The sequence below is a fragment of the Pipra filicauda genome, unplaced genomic scaffold (genome assembly GCF_003945595.2).
Source record: "Pipra filicauda isolate LSUMZ 115617 unplaced genomic scaffold, ASM394559v2 scaffold273_size1055052_pilon, whole genome shotgun sequence".
Lineage (NCBI taxonomy): Eukaryota > Metazoa > Chordata > Aves > Passeriformes > Pipridae > Pipra > Pipra filicauda.
In genome coordinates this window covers 842,899-862,748 of record NW_024104391.1, presented here as the reverse complement: position 1 = coordinate 862,748, position 19,850 = coordinate 842,899, and the positions used below count along the sequence as shown (strand labels likewise).

The following is a 19,850-nucleotide window of genomic DNA, read 5'->3' as shown; positions in this document are numbered from 1 at the left end:
GTTGACCCCGGGCTGGTGTGTCCTTCCAGCTGCTGTAGGGCAGAGCCCTGCTCCCTGTCACTGTATTCCTGCAGGCATCAAGCCAGGCAGTTGGGAAATACAGCTTTGTGGTGGATAAAGAAGGGCTGATCTTGTGATTTTCAAATGGTGTTTGAGATTTAAGTGATTCAGGGTGAAATACAGCTCTGCTCGAGTTCATGGCAAAAGGAATTTCCCTGGATTCAGCTGTCAGGTCAGCCAGTGGCTTCCTGTGTAAAGCTGCTGGAGATTCCAGGTCCAAGCTCCCCACCTAGGGAGCAGGCAGCCCTGTGGCCAAGCTCAGTACCAGCGAGGCACTTGGCTTTGCAGTGGGGCCGTGGCCTCAGAGGAGCCCCAGGTACCTCAGCAGCACTGAAAGGAGCACAGGGAGCTCTGCCAGGTACCAGGGCTGGGAGAAACCTCCCCTTCTGGGCATGGTTGCTAAGAACAGGCTCATCAGAGCAGTAACTGGAAGCTGAACAAACAGGGTAGCTTGGCTTGGTTTTGACCTGCAGCCAGAGCCATCCCCTTGCAGGTGGGGCACCCTTGGGGTGTCAGGAGGAACATCTGACTTTGGGCAGGACCCTGCTGTGCATCCAGAGCCTCAGGCTGGATGTTCCTCCGAGAGCTGGGGATCGCCAGCGTGGCCAGAACTGCAGTGAACCCCCTTCTTCCTCCTGCCCTGAGTGTTCAATGAAAGTCTCCGAGGCATCTGTCATCAAAAGTATGTATTTATTTATAAAAAAGAATAGAGAAAAAATATACCAGTGTTTTTTTTTCTATAAAAGACAATTCCTTGGAGGTAAAATGTCCTAGACCCAAGGATACATGGCATTGCAGTCCATAGCTGTAGATGGCTGATCCAGATCTGATGCTGAATATCATGGGAATTTGGAATTAGAAGATCTGCAAGTGATTTTCCACTGACAACTAAGAGACTTCGATCACACATCAGGTTTCAGTTAAAGATGTATGGCCAGATCCCTTCAGTGACTAAAATTCAATCCACAGAAGACAATAATATATAATTTTTGACTCTAGGCCTTAAATTGCTTCACTGTCTGAGTCCATCTCCATACAAACGACAAGGGCAGACCTTGTCTGGTGTAAAGCCAAGGATCTCACCAGTGTCCTGCACACACTCCAGTGTGTGGGTTACACTCACAAAACCCTCTTGACTCCTGTTCTAGTTCCTCCTCAGTTCAAGGTGTACAATACCAGGGGTTCATGGCTACACCAGAATTTTCAGTTAAGCTAAATCATCGATGTAAGTGAATTTAAGTGAGGCTCCTCATTGCTGTGCATACTTGCTTTTGGTTTCAAAGTGCAGGGGTGTGACTTGGAGGTGGCTCCCTTTGGAACTGCAGGTGGGAGGTGACACAGTGACCCAGGACAACTTCTCAGTGCCAAACCCAGGTTTGAAATGAATGGGAAATAAAGAGGTATTTTCCTCTGAGACAATTTCATATCAGGGTATCCTGACAGGTTTGCCTCTATCAGATGCCTCATGTCGAAGTATATCTGGTGAGCATTTAACTTTCACTCTCTTCTTTATTATCATCTGTTTGAGCACTGTAGCTCAGCTATGCCAAAACAAATCATTCAAATTCTCCTTTGGATGGATCTTTTATTCCTTCTGGCAGACTGAAAGGAGCCTCCTTCAAATCTGAAACATGGTTAAAACTACAAAAACAATCTGCACCACAAAAAAAAGCCCTCTTGGATCCCTTCCTCTAAGCACATTTTGGGCTGGTTTTTTTCTGTTTTATATTTTATCTATTTCAGGTCTTATATGCAACTGATTAGCACCTTTATTTGCTTTTAATATTGTGTTTGATTCTGAAACACCACCACCCCCCCGAAAATATCTTTATTTCCCCAGTGCCAGGTGTGTCACCAAGTGTCCCCAACATCTCACTCCCTGCACCCCACTCACTGCATTGCTGCCCAAGGTAAGGACATGCCCCCAGTTTCTTCAGCAATCTCTGCTAAGGGTTTTTCCTTTGTGAGTGCTTCTCCCTTCCCTGTGTGATAAGAGTTCCCTTGTGTTTGCACAGTGGTGTAAAACCGCTGGAAAATCTTCTGGGTAAAGCAGAAGTAAACTCAGAGTGGAGCTCCAGCCAAATGCCACACCAGGGCAAATGACATCCTGTCCTCACCATCCAACTGACCATCCAACTTTCATTCTAAGGCCTCTGGGAAAGTTGTTTCTATCTATTTCTGTGCCAGATAATACTAACAAAAGCTACTCTTTCAGCAGGAAGGAGTCCACTTGAGACCAGAACTGAAGTTTTCATTGCACCTGATGCTGATGACTGATCATGGAAAAGCAGGTATGAAACAGCCACTGCTATGGTCCTAAAACATGCAATGCACTTAATTCCACCATGGAATATCCCTGGAAAACCCTTTTCCTGCAAGTCTCTGCAATGAAGGCACCTGTGAATGCTGTTAAAGATGATGATATTCCACAAAGGTTGCCAGAGGCTCCAGCACTTAATGGCACTTTTGAGAGGGAATGTGTGAGTAAGAGGCAATACCCATGCCAGTGCTGGCAGAGAGGGACAGTGCACAGTGCCTGCAGCCAGGGGAAAGCATTCAGGCTTAGTGCTCTGTAAAACAGTAATGGCTGCAAAGAAGTTCTCTGGACTTGAAGGAGATGCTGAATAATACAACTTTCTCATTTTAAGCATTAACAGGTACTACAAAAACTAGTAATTCTCACTACTCAGAGGCTGCCTTATGTGAAAGTTGTGTACATGAATACCTAGTCTGAGAGCTTAGAAAAACTTATTACAAATAAGACAGCAGGCTATGCATATGACCTTGTCTTCTTTAAAAAATTATTTCTGCAAAATCAAGAGCAAACCCTCTTGCTGTTGAAGTAATTTCCCAGTTTCTGATTTTTAAAATTTTTTGAAATACCATTTGTCAGGTGGGTTGCTGCCAAACAGAGTTCCCCAGTTGGGATCTGGCAGGAAAGCTAAATGCTTTGAGGCATGGTTCCACAGCAGCCTAAATTAACTAAGGTCAGCATCACTGCTGGTCCCAAAAGCAAAACTGTCACAGAGGTAATTGCTGCATTTTGGGAAGAGCATTGGTATTAGTGGAAGGGAGAGGGTAGGATGTGGAGCAGGAGTGGAGGAGATGAGACTGCAGTGGCACTGACAAAAGCCACAGTCTTTGCAGAGATGGTGCCTGCATAAAGTCCTGCTTCCTTTGAAGCTAAGGGCAAGACAGAAGCAGATACACCCTGAAAACATCTTCCCCATCCTTAACCCCCACCAGCCCCTTCCTGATTGTGTATGGAACCTTGGGGGTTCAAAATCTGCAGAGAACAAGTGAGGTTTCTCAGGCTTATACTGAGGGACGTGATGCTCATCTCACCTGAGGCATGTGGATCCCACCTGGGTAGAAGCTGGACACCTAAATCCTGCTCAGCCAGGTCTCCACTTCAGCAGAAGCTGAGGGAGCAGCTCCAGCCCCAGGAGCTCAGGTCTGGGCCCACACCTGAACCTGAGGTTGCATTCCTTCTTACTGAATTACAGCTTTGACTCCAGGGAAGGATTAAGATGTGAGATGTGGTTTAAAAGGCCATCAGGGCCTGACTGGAAGCTGGTCCTACCATGACTGCCAGCAGCCTGATAGTCACCCGTGCACACAGGCTTTATGTGTGCAGCCAGAGCCACCCTCTGCAGCTGAAACAGCTTCCACAGCCCACTGGCTATTCCCACAAGTGGGAAGGGCAAAAAGAGAGAGAATTAATTGAAAAGGATTAGTAAAAAACTATCAGGAAAGCCTTGGGAATATGTCAAAGGTAATCCAGCTGCTGTTGTGCCTCACAGGACCCATGTCATGCTGGACACTTGTTGCTCTGTGCTTTGTTATGGGCAGAGGTGTAGCCTGCTCAGCCACACCAGGGGACACTCAGCTTCTCCCACGGGAACTGAGAGCAGGAGTCAGCCCTGGGATTTGGGAGATTTGTCTCTTCAGCCACTTTTACCCTAAAAATCAGTGCAGGTAAATCCAGGTGCAGCAGCTGCTGCTCAGGGAAAGGCTCTGTGCAGATCCCGTGGGATGTGGGTGTGAGCTGCCCCTCCAGAGAGCTCAGCAGGCCCAGGGTGGGAAGGTGAGAAGGGAGTGAAGGCAGGAGCAGCCCCTGGCCAGGGGGTTGCTCAGCTCTGTGGGGTCAGGATGGCCCTCCCTGCTGGGACACACCTTGGAGCAGCAGCTCCAACCCACGATGGTCACTCACTGACCAGGAGACTGCTCTCCACAGCTGAGGCTCCCTCAGCTGCCAGGCAGGAGCTGAGCACAATGTGCTCAATGTATCACTGTCCACCACAGACCAGGGGAAGCTGAGAATCGTTGTCTGAATTTGAGTTTGTCCACACTGCTCGTTCAGTGCCTGGAATTTGTTCCACAGCAGCAGTCTTGTGCCCTGTGGAAGATTATGGCTGTTCCAGCTGGAAGGGAAACCTTCAGGTGGTGAGTGTGGGAAGGAGCTATAATAGAGCAGGGCAGGACAGGTGCACTTGCCACAGATATTTTTCAAACAGAAAAGGAAAATAATATAAAATAGACTTTTCCTTAATTTCCCCTCTGTCTTTCCTTGATGTCATGCCTGAGGGCACAAATGTCTTCAATATAAAAAATATATTGCAGCTCCCCAGGTGATGGCCCTGAGACACAGCCTGAGAAACAGTGGCATTGTCTACTTCCCAGAAAAATTCTCTGAGATTCCTTGCTTGCTTTTCTCCTCTCCCCCACTCTCCCCTAGGGCTCTCTGTCTGGCTGCTTCCCTGGACAGTCCTGAAGGAAGTCAGGCTGGAAGCCTCTCACCAGTTCACAGGAAGATAGTGCTGACTTCTGGAAACACAACGAAATAGGGAAGGTAAGAGGTCCATGCTGGCTTCTGTGAGCACAGAGCCTCTCCCCTGGACATTCCAACCTAGATGGAAACCTGTGGTGATTTTCAGGGCTTCGCATTCCCAGAAACTGGCAGCAGTTTCACACAGTAGCTAAAGCAGGAAAGCCCTTAGCAATGGCACTGCCCTTCGGGCTCTAGGAGCAGTCCTCGTTGGAGTGGAGGCCCAGGAGCTCCTCAGCCAAGCTGATGAGACCGTTTTCTTCCAGGGCTGTGATCAGCCGTGCTATTGTGGCCTTCTTGCCCTCTGACTGGATGAACTTGAGGAGCAGCTGATAGGCCTGTTCATAGAGTCCCTCTCGCTCGTACTCCAGGGCCAGGTTGTCAATGACAGGATCACGCAGGGCCCGGCAGCTCTTCTGCAAAGAGCGACCCACCTGCTTCCACTTCTTGGACACGAGCTTGGCAAATTTCTGGTGGTCATCCAGGGTGATTGTTCTGTTGTCTGAAAGGGACAGAGGGCAGGTAAACACAGAGCTTTCATGGCTGATGTGATGCAGCTTGGGCTGGTCCAAGGTTTGGTCAGTGTTCTGTGGAGCAGGGAAGCTGTTCAGTGTCCACAGCACATTATTACACTGCTGTGAAGCTGCTCTGCCTGTCCTCTGGTGTCTCAGCACTCTGAGGTTGGGGCAGTGAAGTAAAAAGGACTGTCCTGCTGGGAGCAGTTCCCCCACCACTGGAAAGGGAAATCCAGCAGGAGTTAAGCCTCCCTGCTCACCGTGCATCAGCTGCACATCTCAGTTCTCCACACTCTGCCAGCCCCCAGGGTGCTGTGGTGCCTCGGGGGGCAAACCTGTAGCACGTGGTGACACAATTACCTGCTCACAGCCATGTGCCCTGGCACCTCTGAGCTTCTTGCCTTGCTCATGCTGTTCCCTTATTGAAATCCTCCCACAACATCATCAGAGCATCTGGGCTTGCCCCTACCCTGCAAGCTTGGCAATGCCTTTTTTCTTTTTCTTGTTTCTCCCCCAGGACTGTGCTGTTGTTTGCCAGAGCTCTTTTTTTTCCTGATGGACATCTTCTTCATTTGTTTTAGCCTTTCAAAAGCAACTTGGTAAGTCCAAGTCTCCTGTTCTCTACCTAAGTATCCTCCAAATACTGAAACCTAGACGAGAGCTCTCTCCTCAGCTGTTTAGCACTGGAGCCTGCACACAGCTCAGAAGTGATCTAGCTGATCCAAGCTACCATTGCTATGTGAGACTGTCTGAAAGCTCTCTGTAGGGACAGACCCCAGGGGCAGCTGGTATACTGCAGGGAGCCTGGACAAATCAGTCCTGTCTAAAAGCAGGGCTGAGGGTGTCCATAGTAATCTCCACAGTCTAATCCAACCTATGCTATTAACTCACCTCAGCCAGTGACATGGAGGAAGAGAAAAACATATTCTTCCTTTCAGTATCAATTTTAAAATGTGGGGAACCTGGAAGGGACACAGACTCTGAAGCATCTGGTTTTGTGCCACCCCAGAAAAGAAAACAGGTTGAGGCCTGATCTGAAGCACTATGACAATATTTTAGGACCATTATAATTCCTTCCTTATGGGATGCTGGGAAATCCTTGATTTATCTGAGGTAGACCCCCAATGTGCAGTCATGCTAATCCTCCCTCAGGCTGTGAGGCAAGGAAGACCAAGGGTTCTCTTGGTTAGTTCTAACTACTCACCAAACTGCTGTCCCTGAAAGATGAAGGTGCCTGGTGGGGGAAGGGAGCTGCCTGGAGAAGGATAAGGCAGAGATGGGGACTTGAGAGGTGCACAGTCTTTTATAGCCACGTTGTTGGTGGTGCTCTGGTGGACAGTCAGGCTCTTGAGGTGTTCCTCCAGCTCCGTGAGCTCCTCATCGCGCAGGCGGTCAGGCTGCAATGCAAACACCCTCAGGGACTCCTGCCAGGGGCACCCTCCTGCAAAGCTCTGGGTACTTAGCCAGAAGGTGCAGCTTAAGATGATGGTGTCAAGAGGGGAGTGATGAGATAGCCACAGCATGAGCTGTAAGCCAGCTAAATGAGACAGTCTGATGGAGCTCTGGCTGTTAATGTGTGAATTTGAATCTGTAATGTGATATGACACAGACCATCTCCCCTCCTGGGTTTCTCCTGTGCAGTGTTTACAAGTTGCACAAAACTGCTTATTTTCAATAGCCTTCTGCAAGAATTAGGGTGCACTATAGGCAGCAAGGCTCCTCCAAACTCCATGAGGGTCAGACCCACAGAACAGGGTGACTTGATCCAATGCTCATGGCCACCAAAGCAGGCAGCTCCTGCTTCTGTCTCTGTCCCTCTGTTCCCTAAGGTTTGTTGTTCCTGGGTCCTTGCCAAGCCAGTTTTTCTCACTAACCAAGGGAAAACTAGTCTGACCTCCAAAAAGCAGGTAATGGGGAAAGGAGTAAAGAAGGCAAAGCACATGAGAAGAGTCAAACCTGGTGAGTACTCTGACTCAGTCAGAGCTAACCACTAGTTCATCATGTGCAGCAGGTCCCAGCACTGCCCTCAGCTGCTGACAGCTGGGCCCCACTGCCATCTTTCTGACTGTGGCCTGTTAGGTGGGGTCAGACTGAGACAGACACTTTTGGGGAACTGAGAATAAGCCCATCTCTTTTGTCCAGTCAGCTAGTTCAGCAGAGGGAGGGAGCAGCAAGCCAAAGCTGACAGGGTATGGGATAACACGTGTTTGGTCCAGGGATCAAAGGTTTGAGTCTCATTCTCTGCTTGCAGAGAAGCAACCTGGCAAAACTTGCTCGTGTGCTTATCTTCCTGAATACATGGTGACTACCTATTTCTCAGGACCTTCTAGAGGAGCCAGAGCTATAGTTCCAGATGGAAAAAAAGGAAGGTGATGAGTTTAATCATGTCAGGTGCCTTGCTTTTGTGGTGAGATGACACGACCTCACAGTTCTTGCAGGCAGGACTAGAGTGCCAGTGCCCAAGTGTGTGATGTGGGCTCTGAGAGATGTTGCCTTCAGCAGGGCAGGCAGCTGTGCTGGCAGTAGGTGCTGTGTGTCCCCACTCTGTCCCAGGGGGTTGGTGTGATGTGCCCAGTGTTTGCACTCACACTCATTTCTAGGTGCAGTTGCCGTGGCTGCTCTGGGAGCAGGGGGTGTGAGAGGCAGGGCAGGAAGGTGCTGAGCAGTGCTGTCCTCTGTGCCCCCTCACAGCTGTACCAGGCACAGCTGTGCTCTCAGCTGCACCCTCTAGCATTCCTCATCTTAGTGGGGATAACACCATGCTGTTACACACAGGAGCCACAGTGGGGATTCAGCAGGATCTCTGTAGGATGTTTTAGGGAATGCTACTGCCCTTCTGCAAAAGTGCACGGCTCTTTTCTGGGAAAGGGCAGAGCTGTTTCTCCACATTACAGCTGAGAACTAAAGGAAGAAGTTTGTCAACCCAACATGCTGCATCAGAACAATATCTGCAGCCACCTTCACAAGCCCTGTGCCACCACTCCTCATTGCTGCCTGCCTTCCCTCCCCTCCCATTCACCTTTTCTCTGTAGATGCACTCCAGGCAACGATCCTCATCCTTCAGCATGTTGTCAAGGTGCTCACTGCCAGTCTTCAGCTCCATTTCCAGAGGCACTGTGGTCATGGCCAAGGAGAGCTGGAGGTGATTCTGGAGGGCCTTCTGGAGCGCTCCGTCGCGGTAACTGCGCAGGAAGCGGCGGCAGTTCTCCTGCCTGCAGAACTTGAGCTGCACTATCAGCTGGGGGTGGCTGCAGTGCACCTTCAGCATGTCCACACCATTCATGCTGCCCGTGGAGTCTGGCAGGGAGAAGTGAGCAGAGTCACTATCCAGGCATGAGACAGCCCACCCAGACCCATTCCCATCCACCACCAAGCCTGCAATGGAGCAGCTTTTGAATTCTCTTTGTGACAAAGTTCTCTGGGATGAAAACCCTGCACGTAAAACCAAGAGGGAAGGATTAAGTTCTTGCTGCCACCATGGATCTCCATGAAGTATGGTGTCCAACTGAAGATGTATGGAACTGCATCCCAGGTAATTGTATCAACACTGTTTATTAGGGGAAGTTTTAAATTTGAGGTTCCATTTCCAGGGCTGAGATGGTTACGCTAAATTGGTAGCACAGGAAAGTTTTACAGATGAAAGCTCAGTTCAGCTCAGTGCTCACTCAGTCTTCAGTCCTTGTGACTGGAGTTTTATGCAGTGATGAAGTTCCTCGAAAGAGACCCAGTGTTTCCTCTCCAGTCTGTGCCTAGAGGTAACTTTGGCTGGTGAATGACAGATCCAGCCACAGGAATTAAGCTGCTTGAGACTGGGCCTTGACTTGTTAAGGTCTTTTGCACAGAGGATTAATTCACAGTAAAATCTTAGCAAGGAGAAGCCAGGAATGTACCCTCTGACATTACTATAGGAGGAGCAGGAGCGATGTGGACAACAGAAATTGCCAGGCTTCCTTTTCCCAGGAAAATTTAATTTTTATTAGCTGTGAACATTGATCTTGTCTCCACAGTGACTTTATATGCTGATGATGACAGTTCAAAGTATGTGGTTTTTCTTTTTTTGCAGCAGAGGCCCATGGGAGGCTGCTGTACTGCTTCCAGACCTGACTCAAACTCTTGGCCTGTCATTACACAGGGCTGTGTGGAGGCACCAGCTCAGACTGGCACTACCTCAGGTACTGCTAAACCACACATCATGGCATGGAGGACAATCCCAAGGTAAGAACAATCCCATGCTTGGAGGACAATGTGTGCTCCACACTAGGCAGGACAAGTGATCTGCCATCTAACAGTGGCTTTACATGTTTACTGAGTCCTGGTTGCATCAGAAAGCCTAGTTTGGACCAGATGTGTAACTGGGACATGGGGCATTTTAATTCACTGTGGATGACCAGAAGTGTCTTTTTATCTCTTCCTTCATACTTTTTTTTTGTGAGTGCTTATTAAACAAAAGCTGCCATAACAGGATAAGAGGGATGAGGAGGAAAAGCTGCACAGACATGGAAACCTGTAAGAGTAGTGTTCAAGAAGCTGTAAAGCTACCTCGAAAGACAGGACTTTGCAACTGCCTGTCTTCATGGGGAAGACATGTCCTTCTGTCTGGTGTCTCCCTCTCATTTCCCTCTCCATCTCCCCCTCCCCACAGGTATCAGCAGGCTGTTTGGTAGGTCCCCTGAAGCCTTTCTTCCCCGGGCTGAACAGGTCCAACTCCCTCAGCCTCTCCTCACAGGGTGAACCTCTGCTGAACTTACTCTACTTTGTTGTCTTTCCTAAACAGTGAGGACAAGCTTTCCCTGCCCATGAGTGTGAGATTAGAGAAAGGCGTGGCACTGTGTGAAGAGAGGAGGCAGCACACCAAGAGATGAGAGAGAACAGATACCTGCTAATGCCAGCTTCAGTGCCCTGAACACACCGGGCTTCTCCCGGGAGCTCTCGTAGAGAGACGGCAGAACGACGGTCTTGCTCGTCGACTGGAGGAACAGGTAAGCACTGCCAATCCAGGGACTGGAGCTGCCTGCCATCTTCAGCACCCTACAAAATCACACAGCCAGCTGAGAGACCATAGGGAAAATGGCCTGATGCCAGGGGAGTGCTTACAGCAAACACTGAGCCACAGGCATGATGGAATTATGGGGATTCACCCTTATTTCTTAGAGCAGTGCTGATGTTGTTAAGGCAAGTGTAACCTTTGAGGAGTTTACTGTTACTCTGCAAAGCACGGGACAGCAGGGACATGGTGTCCCAAAACCAGCAGCTCACAAAGCTTTGCTTTCATTTTCCACTGGAGTCCATTCATTTCATAGTCCAAATATACTACAAAGCAAAGAGTTTCAGTCCTCAAGAGTTTCAGTCCTCATGCCTCTGACTGACCAGTCAAGCTGACAAACCCTGAAGATGCACAGTTGAGGTGCTCCAGGAGTCCTGGTTCTGGCACTTTCCCATGGACTGAAGCCCTACTGCTGGCAGAGGCATTCTGCCTGAGGTCCCAGTCCCCTGGTTGTCTTCAGTAAAGGATATGTTGCAGAGCCCAGAGCTCTCGTAGCAGAACAGTCTACACAAATAGGACAAGGGCTAATGGTTTTAAACTAAAAGATGGCAGATTTAGACTAGATATCAGGAAGAAATTTTTTACAATGAGGGTGGTGAAACGCTGGCAAGGGTTGCACAGAGGGGTAGTGGGTGCCCCATCCCTGAAAATATTCAAGGTCAGGTGTGACAGGGTTCTGAGCAACCTGGTCAAGTTGAAGATGTCCCTGCCCACCACGGAGGGGCTGGACTATGCCTTGAACGGTCCCTTCCAACCCCAACCGTTCTGTGATTCTGTGACTCAGGACTACTCCTCTGCTATGCTTGTGCCCTTTGCTGTCGTGCCCCTGCAGTGTTATCCCAGCAGGTGAACTGTGCAGCCCCGTGAGCGCTGCCCGCCCCAGTCCCCACTCCGCACCCTCGTGCTGTCAGAACACCAGCCCCGGCTGAAAGTCTCGTTTGTGCCCATGGCTGTTGCCCTTCTCGCCGACTCCTGGCAGGCTCAGGCGCTGCCGCTCCCTGCCCGCCCCGGCCTCGCGCCGTCCCCGGGCAAGGCGCTGGAGCAGCGCTGCCCTCGGCGGTACCGCCCGCGGGGCCCCGGGTGTGTCCCTGGTGTGCCCCGGGTGTGCCCCTGGTGTGCCCCGGGTGTGCCCCGGGTGTGCCCCAGCCCCTCCGGCCCGGCCCGGCTCTGCCCGGCCCAGCGGGACCCACCCGCCCCCGGCCCGGCCCGGCCCCGCCGCAGCCCCGGGCCCGGCGTTACCTCGTCCCGCGCTCGGCCTCGGCCCCGGCACTTCCGCCCCAGCGGCACCGCCCGCCGGGCCCGGGCTGAGGGAGGGGAATCGGCCCGGCCCGGGCCCGGGCTGAGGGAGGGGAATCGGCCCGGCCCGGGCCCGGGCTGAGGGAGGGGAATCGGCCCGGCCCGGGCCCGGGCTGAGGGAGGGGAATCGGCCCGGCCCGGGCCCGGGCTGAGGGAGGGGAATCGGCCCGGCCCGGGACAGCCGCGGCACCGCGCCGGCCCCTCAGCCTCCTGCTGGCCCGGCCGCCCTGCCGGTGTCCTCCCGCAGGGCCGCACACCCGGCCCTGGTGCTCGGCCTCTCGTGTGGGTGAGGGTGTGACACTGGTCGGGAATGCTTCTCTACGGGGCCGCAGAGCCGCCCACGGCTGGGGCCGCGGGTCTGTCCCGGCCCATCGGGTCGGAGGCAGGGGGTCCATGGGAGCCCTGCGGACACACGCGGGGCTGGGCCCGGCTGGCACCGCTCCGCTGCCCCCGCGGTGCTGCTGAGGAGAGCTCCGGCAGGGAGAGAGGATAGACCAGCTTCTCCCGAGTCCATGAGAGGTCCGGTGCCAAGCAAAGCAAGATTGGGGTCTGCATTACTCAACCTCAGGTCACAGCCTCCTGCCCAGGCTGCATTTACCTTGCACAGGTGTCCTGTGAGCAGAGGGGTAACTGCAGCCCCCTGGTCTGTCCCCAGCTGGCAAGAAGCTGGCATGGACCTGGGGCCGGATTTTGTGCAAGCTGCCATCGTCCCTCTGGCTTGGCAGTGATTTGTGCAAACTCCCTGGGGACCTGAACTTCAAACAAAAGCAGGAAGCATTATAAAGGATTAAAAATACCTATGCATTTGATGCTATTTTACAATAGTAGTATTTTAACAATACAAACTTAATTTGTTTGCCAAAGGGAAAATGTGATTGAAATAGCTCTGGGAAGGGGTTAATCTAGGCTGGCTCTGCTGGGTGCTCTGGTTTACAAGCGTCAGAACAGCACCCACAGACCCTGTCAGGGTCAGCAGGCCTGGCAGTGCCAGCGCTCCTGGAAGCCAGGCAGGTACTTGCTGACAGTTTAAGCAAGCAAGTTCATGCATTTAAGGGCTGATGGGCTTAAATGAGCCCAGACATCTCAACCTTCCCCTACAAAACCCAAAACTGGGAACCACAGGGTGAGTCGCTGTGGGGAGCACCACCCAACCGTGTCCTGTGAACGTTTTTTTCCTTGAAGCTACTCTGTTTGCTGCATATTGTGGGGATAAAAAAGAAAAGGGTAGTTGAGACCTGAGTTTCTCATCTGCTAACCCTTGCTGAGTATGTGCTTTCAGGGAGCATCCCATGGGGTGGGATAATGAGCACTTAGAGTTTTATCCTGTTGTTTCCCACTTGGGAAGTAAAGTTGGCCCAAGCCTGCTGTCCTCACTGGGGTGGGCTCTGAAGGGGGGCCCAGGCCAGCCTGCAGTGCTCAGAGACCATGAACCCTGTTTCTGGCTGACCCAATCCCATTCAGCTGCTTTAACACTATTAACTTTGCCCTTCTGCCTCCCTTCCTGTGCTCAGGCCATACTCTTCAGCTTTTCCAAGCAACCACCACAGCTAAAAATGCACTCTTGCTGTCTAAGAGATTCAGGATCCTTCTTAATGGCTCCAAAGGCTTTAAACAAATCATAAAATGAAAGGAGCTGAACACGTGAGATCTCACATAAGGCCTTTGCCTGGTTTGACATTTTGGCAAACGTGTATTAGAGCGAGTATTAAAAGCAGCTAAAAGTAGAAAAGCAGGGTCCGAGCAGTCAAGGTGATTGTCAGAGAAAATGCTGAGTTCCCAGGAAGGAAGCAGGACCGTGTCACTTGGCTGCTCGAGCCCTGCTGGGTGGAAGGGGGCTGATACGATGGCAGATAAGATAGTAGAGCTGTTGTGCTGTTCACACTCAGAATAACCAGTTATGCTTCAGAGCCTCATATTCTACAAAACTGTGCAGTTGTGTTCCTCTCTGTGTTATGCTTTCTGCCTCGCTGCTCCATACTTGCTTCATGGTTTTCAACTCTTTCCCTGCTTTGAGGATCTCTGGATGCACAGGTTTTCATTTCAGTGAGACCTGTGATGCTGAGATAATGCTGTGACTCTGAGACCTGGGGCTTCCAAAGCAAGCGGGAACGCCATGAATTTCAGAGAAAGAGTAAGAGACTTGGCCCATGCTCCAGTGCTGGTCTAGGAAGGGGAAGGTTTGCTTCTAAAAATCCCTTGTTTGGTCATGAGAGGGCTGAAAAAATATGTCATGGTGGTGGTTTTGTTTGTGCAGAAATCTCAAAGATGGATGCAACGCATTTTGGAAGATGGATAAAAATGGTCTGATGCTCTGAACCTCAGCCTTCTTTCCAGTTGGTTATTCTTCTGCATTGTAGTTCACAGGGAAGGTTGATCAAAATGTACTTTTCCCTTTTTATATCAGATGTGTAAATGCAGTTTCTACAAACTGGAGTCACAGTTATAAAACGTTTTTATTTCCAAACTGTAACATCTCATCACAGGCAAGGACCACTGTCATTATGCTGCTGCTTTCTACTCTAGGCCTTGTGTTGCACTATCAGTAAAAAATGGATATGTGGGGCTGTTTTCTGTTCAGAGCTTCTGCTTGCAAAGAGGTTTTTTCCCCCACAGTTTGAGAAATCTGTCTCAGCTTTTTGAATACCAGTGCAGCAGTACTAGAAAATTCCCTTGCATTTTTATTACTCAGGGTAGCAAAACCTCACTGTAGGAAAAAAGGCCTTTTTTGCCCCCAAAGCTTTGATCTGGCATCTTTAACTCTTGAAAAGCATCACTTAGGTTCTTAGGATTGATCAAAGAAAACTGTGTAAAACAACTGGCCAACAGATTTTCCTTGGTTTTTGTGTTCAAATTCAAAATTGGGTGAAATTTCAAGTTTGATTTTTTTTTTTTACCTCCTCTGTGGTCCTGTTGCATTGGTTTGGTTTGTTAAATAGATCCTAATGTGTGTCTGTGTCTCTTCTGTTTGTCTGCTGCAGTTCCAAAGCTGTGGAGCTGCATCCCAGAAGAACTCCTTGTGCAAACCTTCTGTTCTCTTCTGGAGGTGGATGCCCAGTGCCCCGGGGTGCAGACCATGGGCTGCAGCTGATCCTCCCCGCTCTGGTGGCCCCTGCACAGAGCTCGGGTGAGAGCAGTGGGTTTCCATATCCCAGCATCTTTGCAGGAAGAACCAGGTCATTGTTTCCAGTGCATATCAAACCACACACCACTCTGCTATGACATTACTGACATTGTGACTTCTCTGTGCGATGATGTTATCTTGCATGACTGACACCTGCTTATATAATAGAGAAATTTGTGTTTATGCTGAGTTCTTTCAGTTGCTGCTGATGATTCAGGCTCTAGGGGAAATGTTCCATTCTTAGATACCTCGTTTCAAGTTGCCTTTTGAAAATGGCAAAGAAAAGTTACTGAATTGTTATCCTTATCCTGTATCTTACTTATCTAATGGGTCCTTCTGGTGACTGATTCTTCTCACCTCCTGACTCCTTTGGTGTTTGGTCTTAAGGGACTCTGCAGGCTTCAGGTGAGAAGAACTCTCTTTCATTTTTTTGCAGGAATGTCAAGCTTAGCCTTTGCAGGTTTTTGCTAAGGACCTCGGGAAAATTTAATTTTGATTTTACGTGTTATTATGTTATTTGAAGAGCAGTTTCTGAGTAGAAATGATCCTGGCATTAAGCTACACTGCGAGCATGTATTTAGAGCTACCTAAAGCATTTATATTGATAATAAAAGCATATTAGATTCTATATGTAGCTGTTTTTAGCACCCTCTCTTCTCACCCAAGAGATAGATAATTTCTCTTGACATATAATATGGGATCTGTGGCCAAACCAGCTTAAAATTTTGACAGCCCTGAGGCCTGGCCAGCCCTTGTTCATCCATGCCAGCCAAAGCTTAGGACAGGAAAATTCCAAAATAACAATCCAGATGCCTTCACAAACCTGGTCCTGCCGTGCCTGGGCATCCCTCGGGCTCTGGGCAGGTGGGTTCCCTGCGGTGACTTTGCTCCCCTGCCAGCAGAAGGTGCCCAGCACGTGCCCCCTTTGCATGACGCTGCGTGTTTATTCACCGCGCCGAGATCGGCTGCAGTGCACTTTCATTCTCTGCTTTGTTCTCTGGGCTGGTGATGCCATCGCTTTGTGCTGAGTTTTTAAGAGTGCGAGCAGCACTGCTGATGTGACTCCCTGGACGCCTACTTTCCACTGGCCTGGGATAAAATTGGGTGGCTCAGTCCGTGCGGGACGCAGGCGCGTGCGGGGAGGCGGGCGCGCCACAGCCATGGGGTTAGTGGGGCTGGGGCACTGAGGAGCTATGCAGGATTCCCCCAGCTCTCTGGTGATGGATGGGTACTCCAGCAATGTCCCAGCCTTCCTAACGAAACTCTGGACGCTGGTGGAAGATCCTGAAACAAACCATCTCATCTGCTGGAGTTCTGTGAGTACCGGGAATATGGGGTGTCACTGGCGCCTGCAGCACCAGGGAGAGCCCAAGCAGTGCCTGGCCCAGCAGTGCCTGGCCCAGCAGCTGCCCCTTGCTGTGCAGATGCTGCCCAGCTCACTGGGAGAGTGCAAGGCAGTTCATTTAGGGCCCTTTTAGCTATACTTGCTATTATTTGCCTGCAATATTGTGACTTTTTTATTTCAAAGGGACAAAAGTTTTGGGAGTGTTTTAATAATAATATTTACACACTTCACTTGAAACATTTTAAAAGGTGTCCAATATTTTCATTCTAAAAATTCCAGACTCTTCGAGAGAGAGGTTTTTCACCTTGTTTGAATCTGCTGCTCCCTAAAATTTTCTAGAGAAGGTGCAAAGACCTTAAAAAACGTCAATGCTGTTTGTATTATTTCACGTGTGTTTCTTAGCAGCCTTTCACAAATGTCTTGGGAGAAGGCAGCAGATAAATAGTATTCAGATCTCAGATTCCAGCCTAGAGCTTAAACAGATCTCAGACTGGCACCCTAAATCACTCATTTTGTAAGTGCATTACTTGATTTTTCAATGAGTCTGTGTGATGGTCGTGGTGACGTGTGTATATATTGTCTGTACAGCTTCATAGGGATAGATTGCTTTGCTTTGGCTTCTTATATGTCACTGAGGCATTACTATGCTAAGTGCAACCACAGAATTAAAATGATTTATTTGTTTCCTTCAGACAGCACTTTGATATCACCACATTGTGCTTTTGACCTGGCTGAGACTTGCTGCAAATAACATGATTTGTTTTCAGTATGGAGTTATCAGATGAGCTGTGTGCATAAACTTGTTCTCCAATGTGAAGAATCTATAACAAAATCAGATGTAAAGGGGAGGGGCAAAAAAAAGGTCTAAAGCAGCCTTTCTGTCCTGTGTTTGTGTCCAGTAGACTTTTCACTCAAAACTTGAGATAGGATTTGAGCTGCATTGTTGTCTGTGCTTTGATGCTGGTATTACATGGTCATACCTCTGAGAACCACCAAGTTTTGGTATGGTGTGTTTTAAATAAGGATTTTCAAACTAGGAATGATTTTCTAACCTGTACAAATAATCGCCTCTCTGTTACACTTAGAACATTGTTATTTTTGACTGACCACCACCATGCCCTGCTTTCCTGCAATCTAACATAGGCTACAACTTCATTCTTGGAGGTTTTGGTAAGGCTCTTAGATGTTTAAACTTCCCATTGTTTCAGGTTCCCATGTTTCCCCTATCTTCTATACATCAGTGATGTTGGAGCTGAGAGATTGTGTGCATGCCTAAGATTTCTGGATGTAATCAGAACTTGTAGAAAATAGGACTTATAAGGACCTATGAACTGTTTCTTAACATGAAGAAGAGATGGAGAGGAAATGTAGTAATGGTTTATATACACACTAAAGGCTGTTAGGTGGAAAGGAAAAGTCTGCTCTCTGTGTCTGTGGTAGATAGGACAAGAAGTAATTCAATTAACTCTTTAAATGGATGATGCAGTTAGGAAGAACTCCTGGCAAATTCCTGGAGTAGCACTTGTCTGGTTAGAGCACCGGGTGTCTGTCATGGTGAGACTGTCAAAAGCAGTTGATAAGTGTCTGCCACGATTGTCATGCTGCAGAGTCAGTTTTGCTTTGGGCAGAGAAGACTTCCAAAGGTTCTCCCACCTTGTGTAAGACAGACAAGGCCCAGCTGCTGTGTGGGAACAAGCTGGCACATGCTCAGTTCGTTGTGAACACAGTAACTCTGAAGTCTCTTTGCTGTAGGAACTTTTTGGATGTGCCAGCTTCTGAGAACACTGTGGCCCTGAATTCACAGGAATGACCTCTCAAGAGAGGCCATAATGAGATGCTGAGGTACTGAAAACCCTTGTGCTCTTCATTTTCCATCAGTGGACCCAGCTGGGATGCACAGCTGTATCCTTAACCAACCTTTGGTCCTGCTAGGTGGGGTAAGGAATGATAGGAGAGACACTCAGAATGGTCCAGTGGCACTGCTGAGGCACAGTCATGGTCAGTGTTTGCAGCAGGGAACAAGGACCAAGAAGTGCAGCTGACCCAAAGTGGTGTGTGTGTGGGTGTTAATTGTCAGAGCTGCCAAATGAGCCCGAGCACAGAGGGAACTGGCACCATCTGGGGATGGAAATGGAGCGGCAGCCAGTCGGGCAGCAGGGTTTGCCAGCCGGCTGTTTCCTGGTGGCCATGGGCAGGCTGCAGGCACTCACCAGCCCTTCTTCAGTCACTGAGCTTTCTCTTGGCCTTGACTCCCTGTTTAGAAGTTTCCAGGCTGCCCTGAGTTCACCTGTGCAGCTACAGACCCTGTAGTGGGGGTGTGGTGGGACCCACACACCACAGGTATCCTCTTCCTGCACACAGCCTGAGGGCTCTGATTCAACACTGTCCTCTGTCACAGCCCAGCCCTCTGTGAGAGATCCCCCCGAGCTGCCACACCACTGACTGCTGGTACTGACACAGAACTCAGCAGAAGGATGACTCTGGGGTGCTGGGCTCAGACTCCTCCCTGCCAACACTGTGCAGACCTTGGTGTCTTTAGGTAGCTGTCCCTCAAAACTCAGCTGAGCTGGGAGGTCCCTCATATCTGCTGATGTCTTTGCACTGACAGAGCTGGCAGCAGGTAGAAGGCCAGGCAGGGAAAGCACATGGCCTGCAGTGTGTCTCTGACAGCACTCCCAGGCAGTTTGCCTTGGTTTGCAGTCACAGATCTTTGCAGTGCAGCCCCAGACACGGATCCTTTGTCTGGTTAACATGTGTGTTGCTAGTTTGGATGGCAAAGCATGACTGTCAACTTTTTGTGGGTTGCCCTTGTGGCTGCGTACTTTTAAAAATAATCAAGAAAAGGTGCACAGAGCTTCTGGATTCGTGTGGTGTCTTCAGAGACGATTTGTTTCTTGCCTTGCTGTGTTTCTTGTGCCGTGTCTCCAAGCAGTGCTCCCACTGGGACTGCTGTGCTCTGCAGCAGATGGGTTGGAGTTAGAGCTGAACAAGCAGATTGAGGAGTTATAATGGCAATTCCTACTTTCCAGGCCTTTTTAAGATTCCAGAGTCTTTCTGTGAGGTCCACACAAGGGGGGATGATCACAGACTCCCAGCTATTTGGACACAGGTCAGTGGTTTCTTTCTCACATCCACATCTCACAACTTAGCACTGGCAGAGCTTGGTGGGAAAAGGTCAAACCTGCAGCTGTAGAGGACTGAGCAGAACTGCACCAGAACTGAAAGGAGCACACCGAGGGCTGTTGTCACTCTTCTTAGCTTCCAGGTGGCAACTCAGAGAGAATGACTCCCCTGCTGTAGGATTCCTCCTGGGCCCCTCTCGTGGTCAGGGCTGCTGCTCTGACTTTGCCTTTGTCCTTGTCTCCTTTGCAGAATGGCACCAGCTTCCACGTGTTCGACCAAGGACGCTTTGCCAAGGAGGTGCTGCCCAAGTACTTCAAGCACAACAACATGGCCAGCTTTGTGCGGCAGCTGAACATGTGTGAGTGCCACAGGGGCCCTGCAGGCAGGGGGGAGCCACAGGAGCTGTGGGAGAGAGCTGTGGAGGGAAAGCTGAGGTCTCATTGACCTTGAATTCCAGCATGAAATTTCTGTTAGATCACATTTTAAGATCTGAGCTAAGAACTTTCAGCCATCAGGTG

The 19,850-nt window shown here is 49.8% G+C and overlaps 2 protein-coding genes across 8 annotated transcripts in view; one reads left to right on the top strand and one right to left on the bottom strand.

Annotated features, from left to right (window-relative positions):
- Positions 1–1,549: 1,549 nt before the first annotated feature.
- TRADD (TNFRSF1A associated via death domain) lies at positions 1,550–11,787 on the bottom strand. 2 transcript variants are annotated; one of them, XM_027750075.2, is made up of 5 exons: positions 11,687–11,787; positions 10,280–10,431; positions 8,423–8,700; positions 6,608–6,800; positions 1,550–5,390 (listed from the first exon to the last, which is right to left on the bottom strand). In XM_027750075.2, exons 2-5 carry the CDS (start codon positions 10,419–10,421, stop codon positions 5,083–5,085), a joined length of 921 nt encoding a protein of 306 aa, XP_027605876.1. In that variant the 5' UTR covers positions 10,422–10,431; positions 11,687–11,787; the 3' UTR covers positions 1,550–5,082. The 2 variants fall into 2 exon arrangements, with proteins under 2 accessions (XP_027605876.1, XP_027605877.1); XM_027750076.2 differs by lacking the exon at positions 11,687–11,787 and adding an exon at positions 11,345–11,515.
- HSF4 (heat shock transcription factor 4) overlaps positions 9,420–19,850 on the top strand; it is a 27,647-nt gene continuing 17,216 nt past the window's right edge. Inside the window, exons 1-3 of one of the 6 annotated variants that reach the window (XM_027750064.2) lie at positions 10,208–10,382; positions 14,722–14,867; positions 19,582–19,690. In XM_027750064.2, coding sequence (XP_027605865.1) covers positions 19,660–19,690 — 31 coding nt within the window. In that variant the 5' untranslated portion in view covers positions 10,208–10,382; positions 14,722–14,867; positions 19,582–19,659. The other 5 variants (XM_027750066.2, XM_039382506.1, XM_039382508.1 and 2 more) reach the window with 5 other exon arrangements.

Excerpts from the sequence above, each read along its gene's own strand:
- TRADD (XM_027750075.2), bottom strand. The coding sequence starts at position 10,421 with ATGGCAGGCAGCTCCAGTCCCTGGATTGGCAGTGCTTACCTGTTCCTC. Across the intron at positions 6,801-8,422 it reads AGTGCATCTACAGAGAAAAG|CCTGACCGCCTGCGCGATGA; the intron begins GTGAATGGGAGG and ends TTTGCATTGCAG. Across the intron at positions 5,391-6,607 it reads CTTTCAGGGACAGCAGTTTG|ACAACAGAACAATCACCCTG; the intron begins GTGAGTAGTTAG and ends TGTCCCTTTCAG.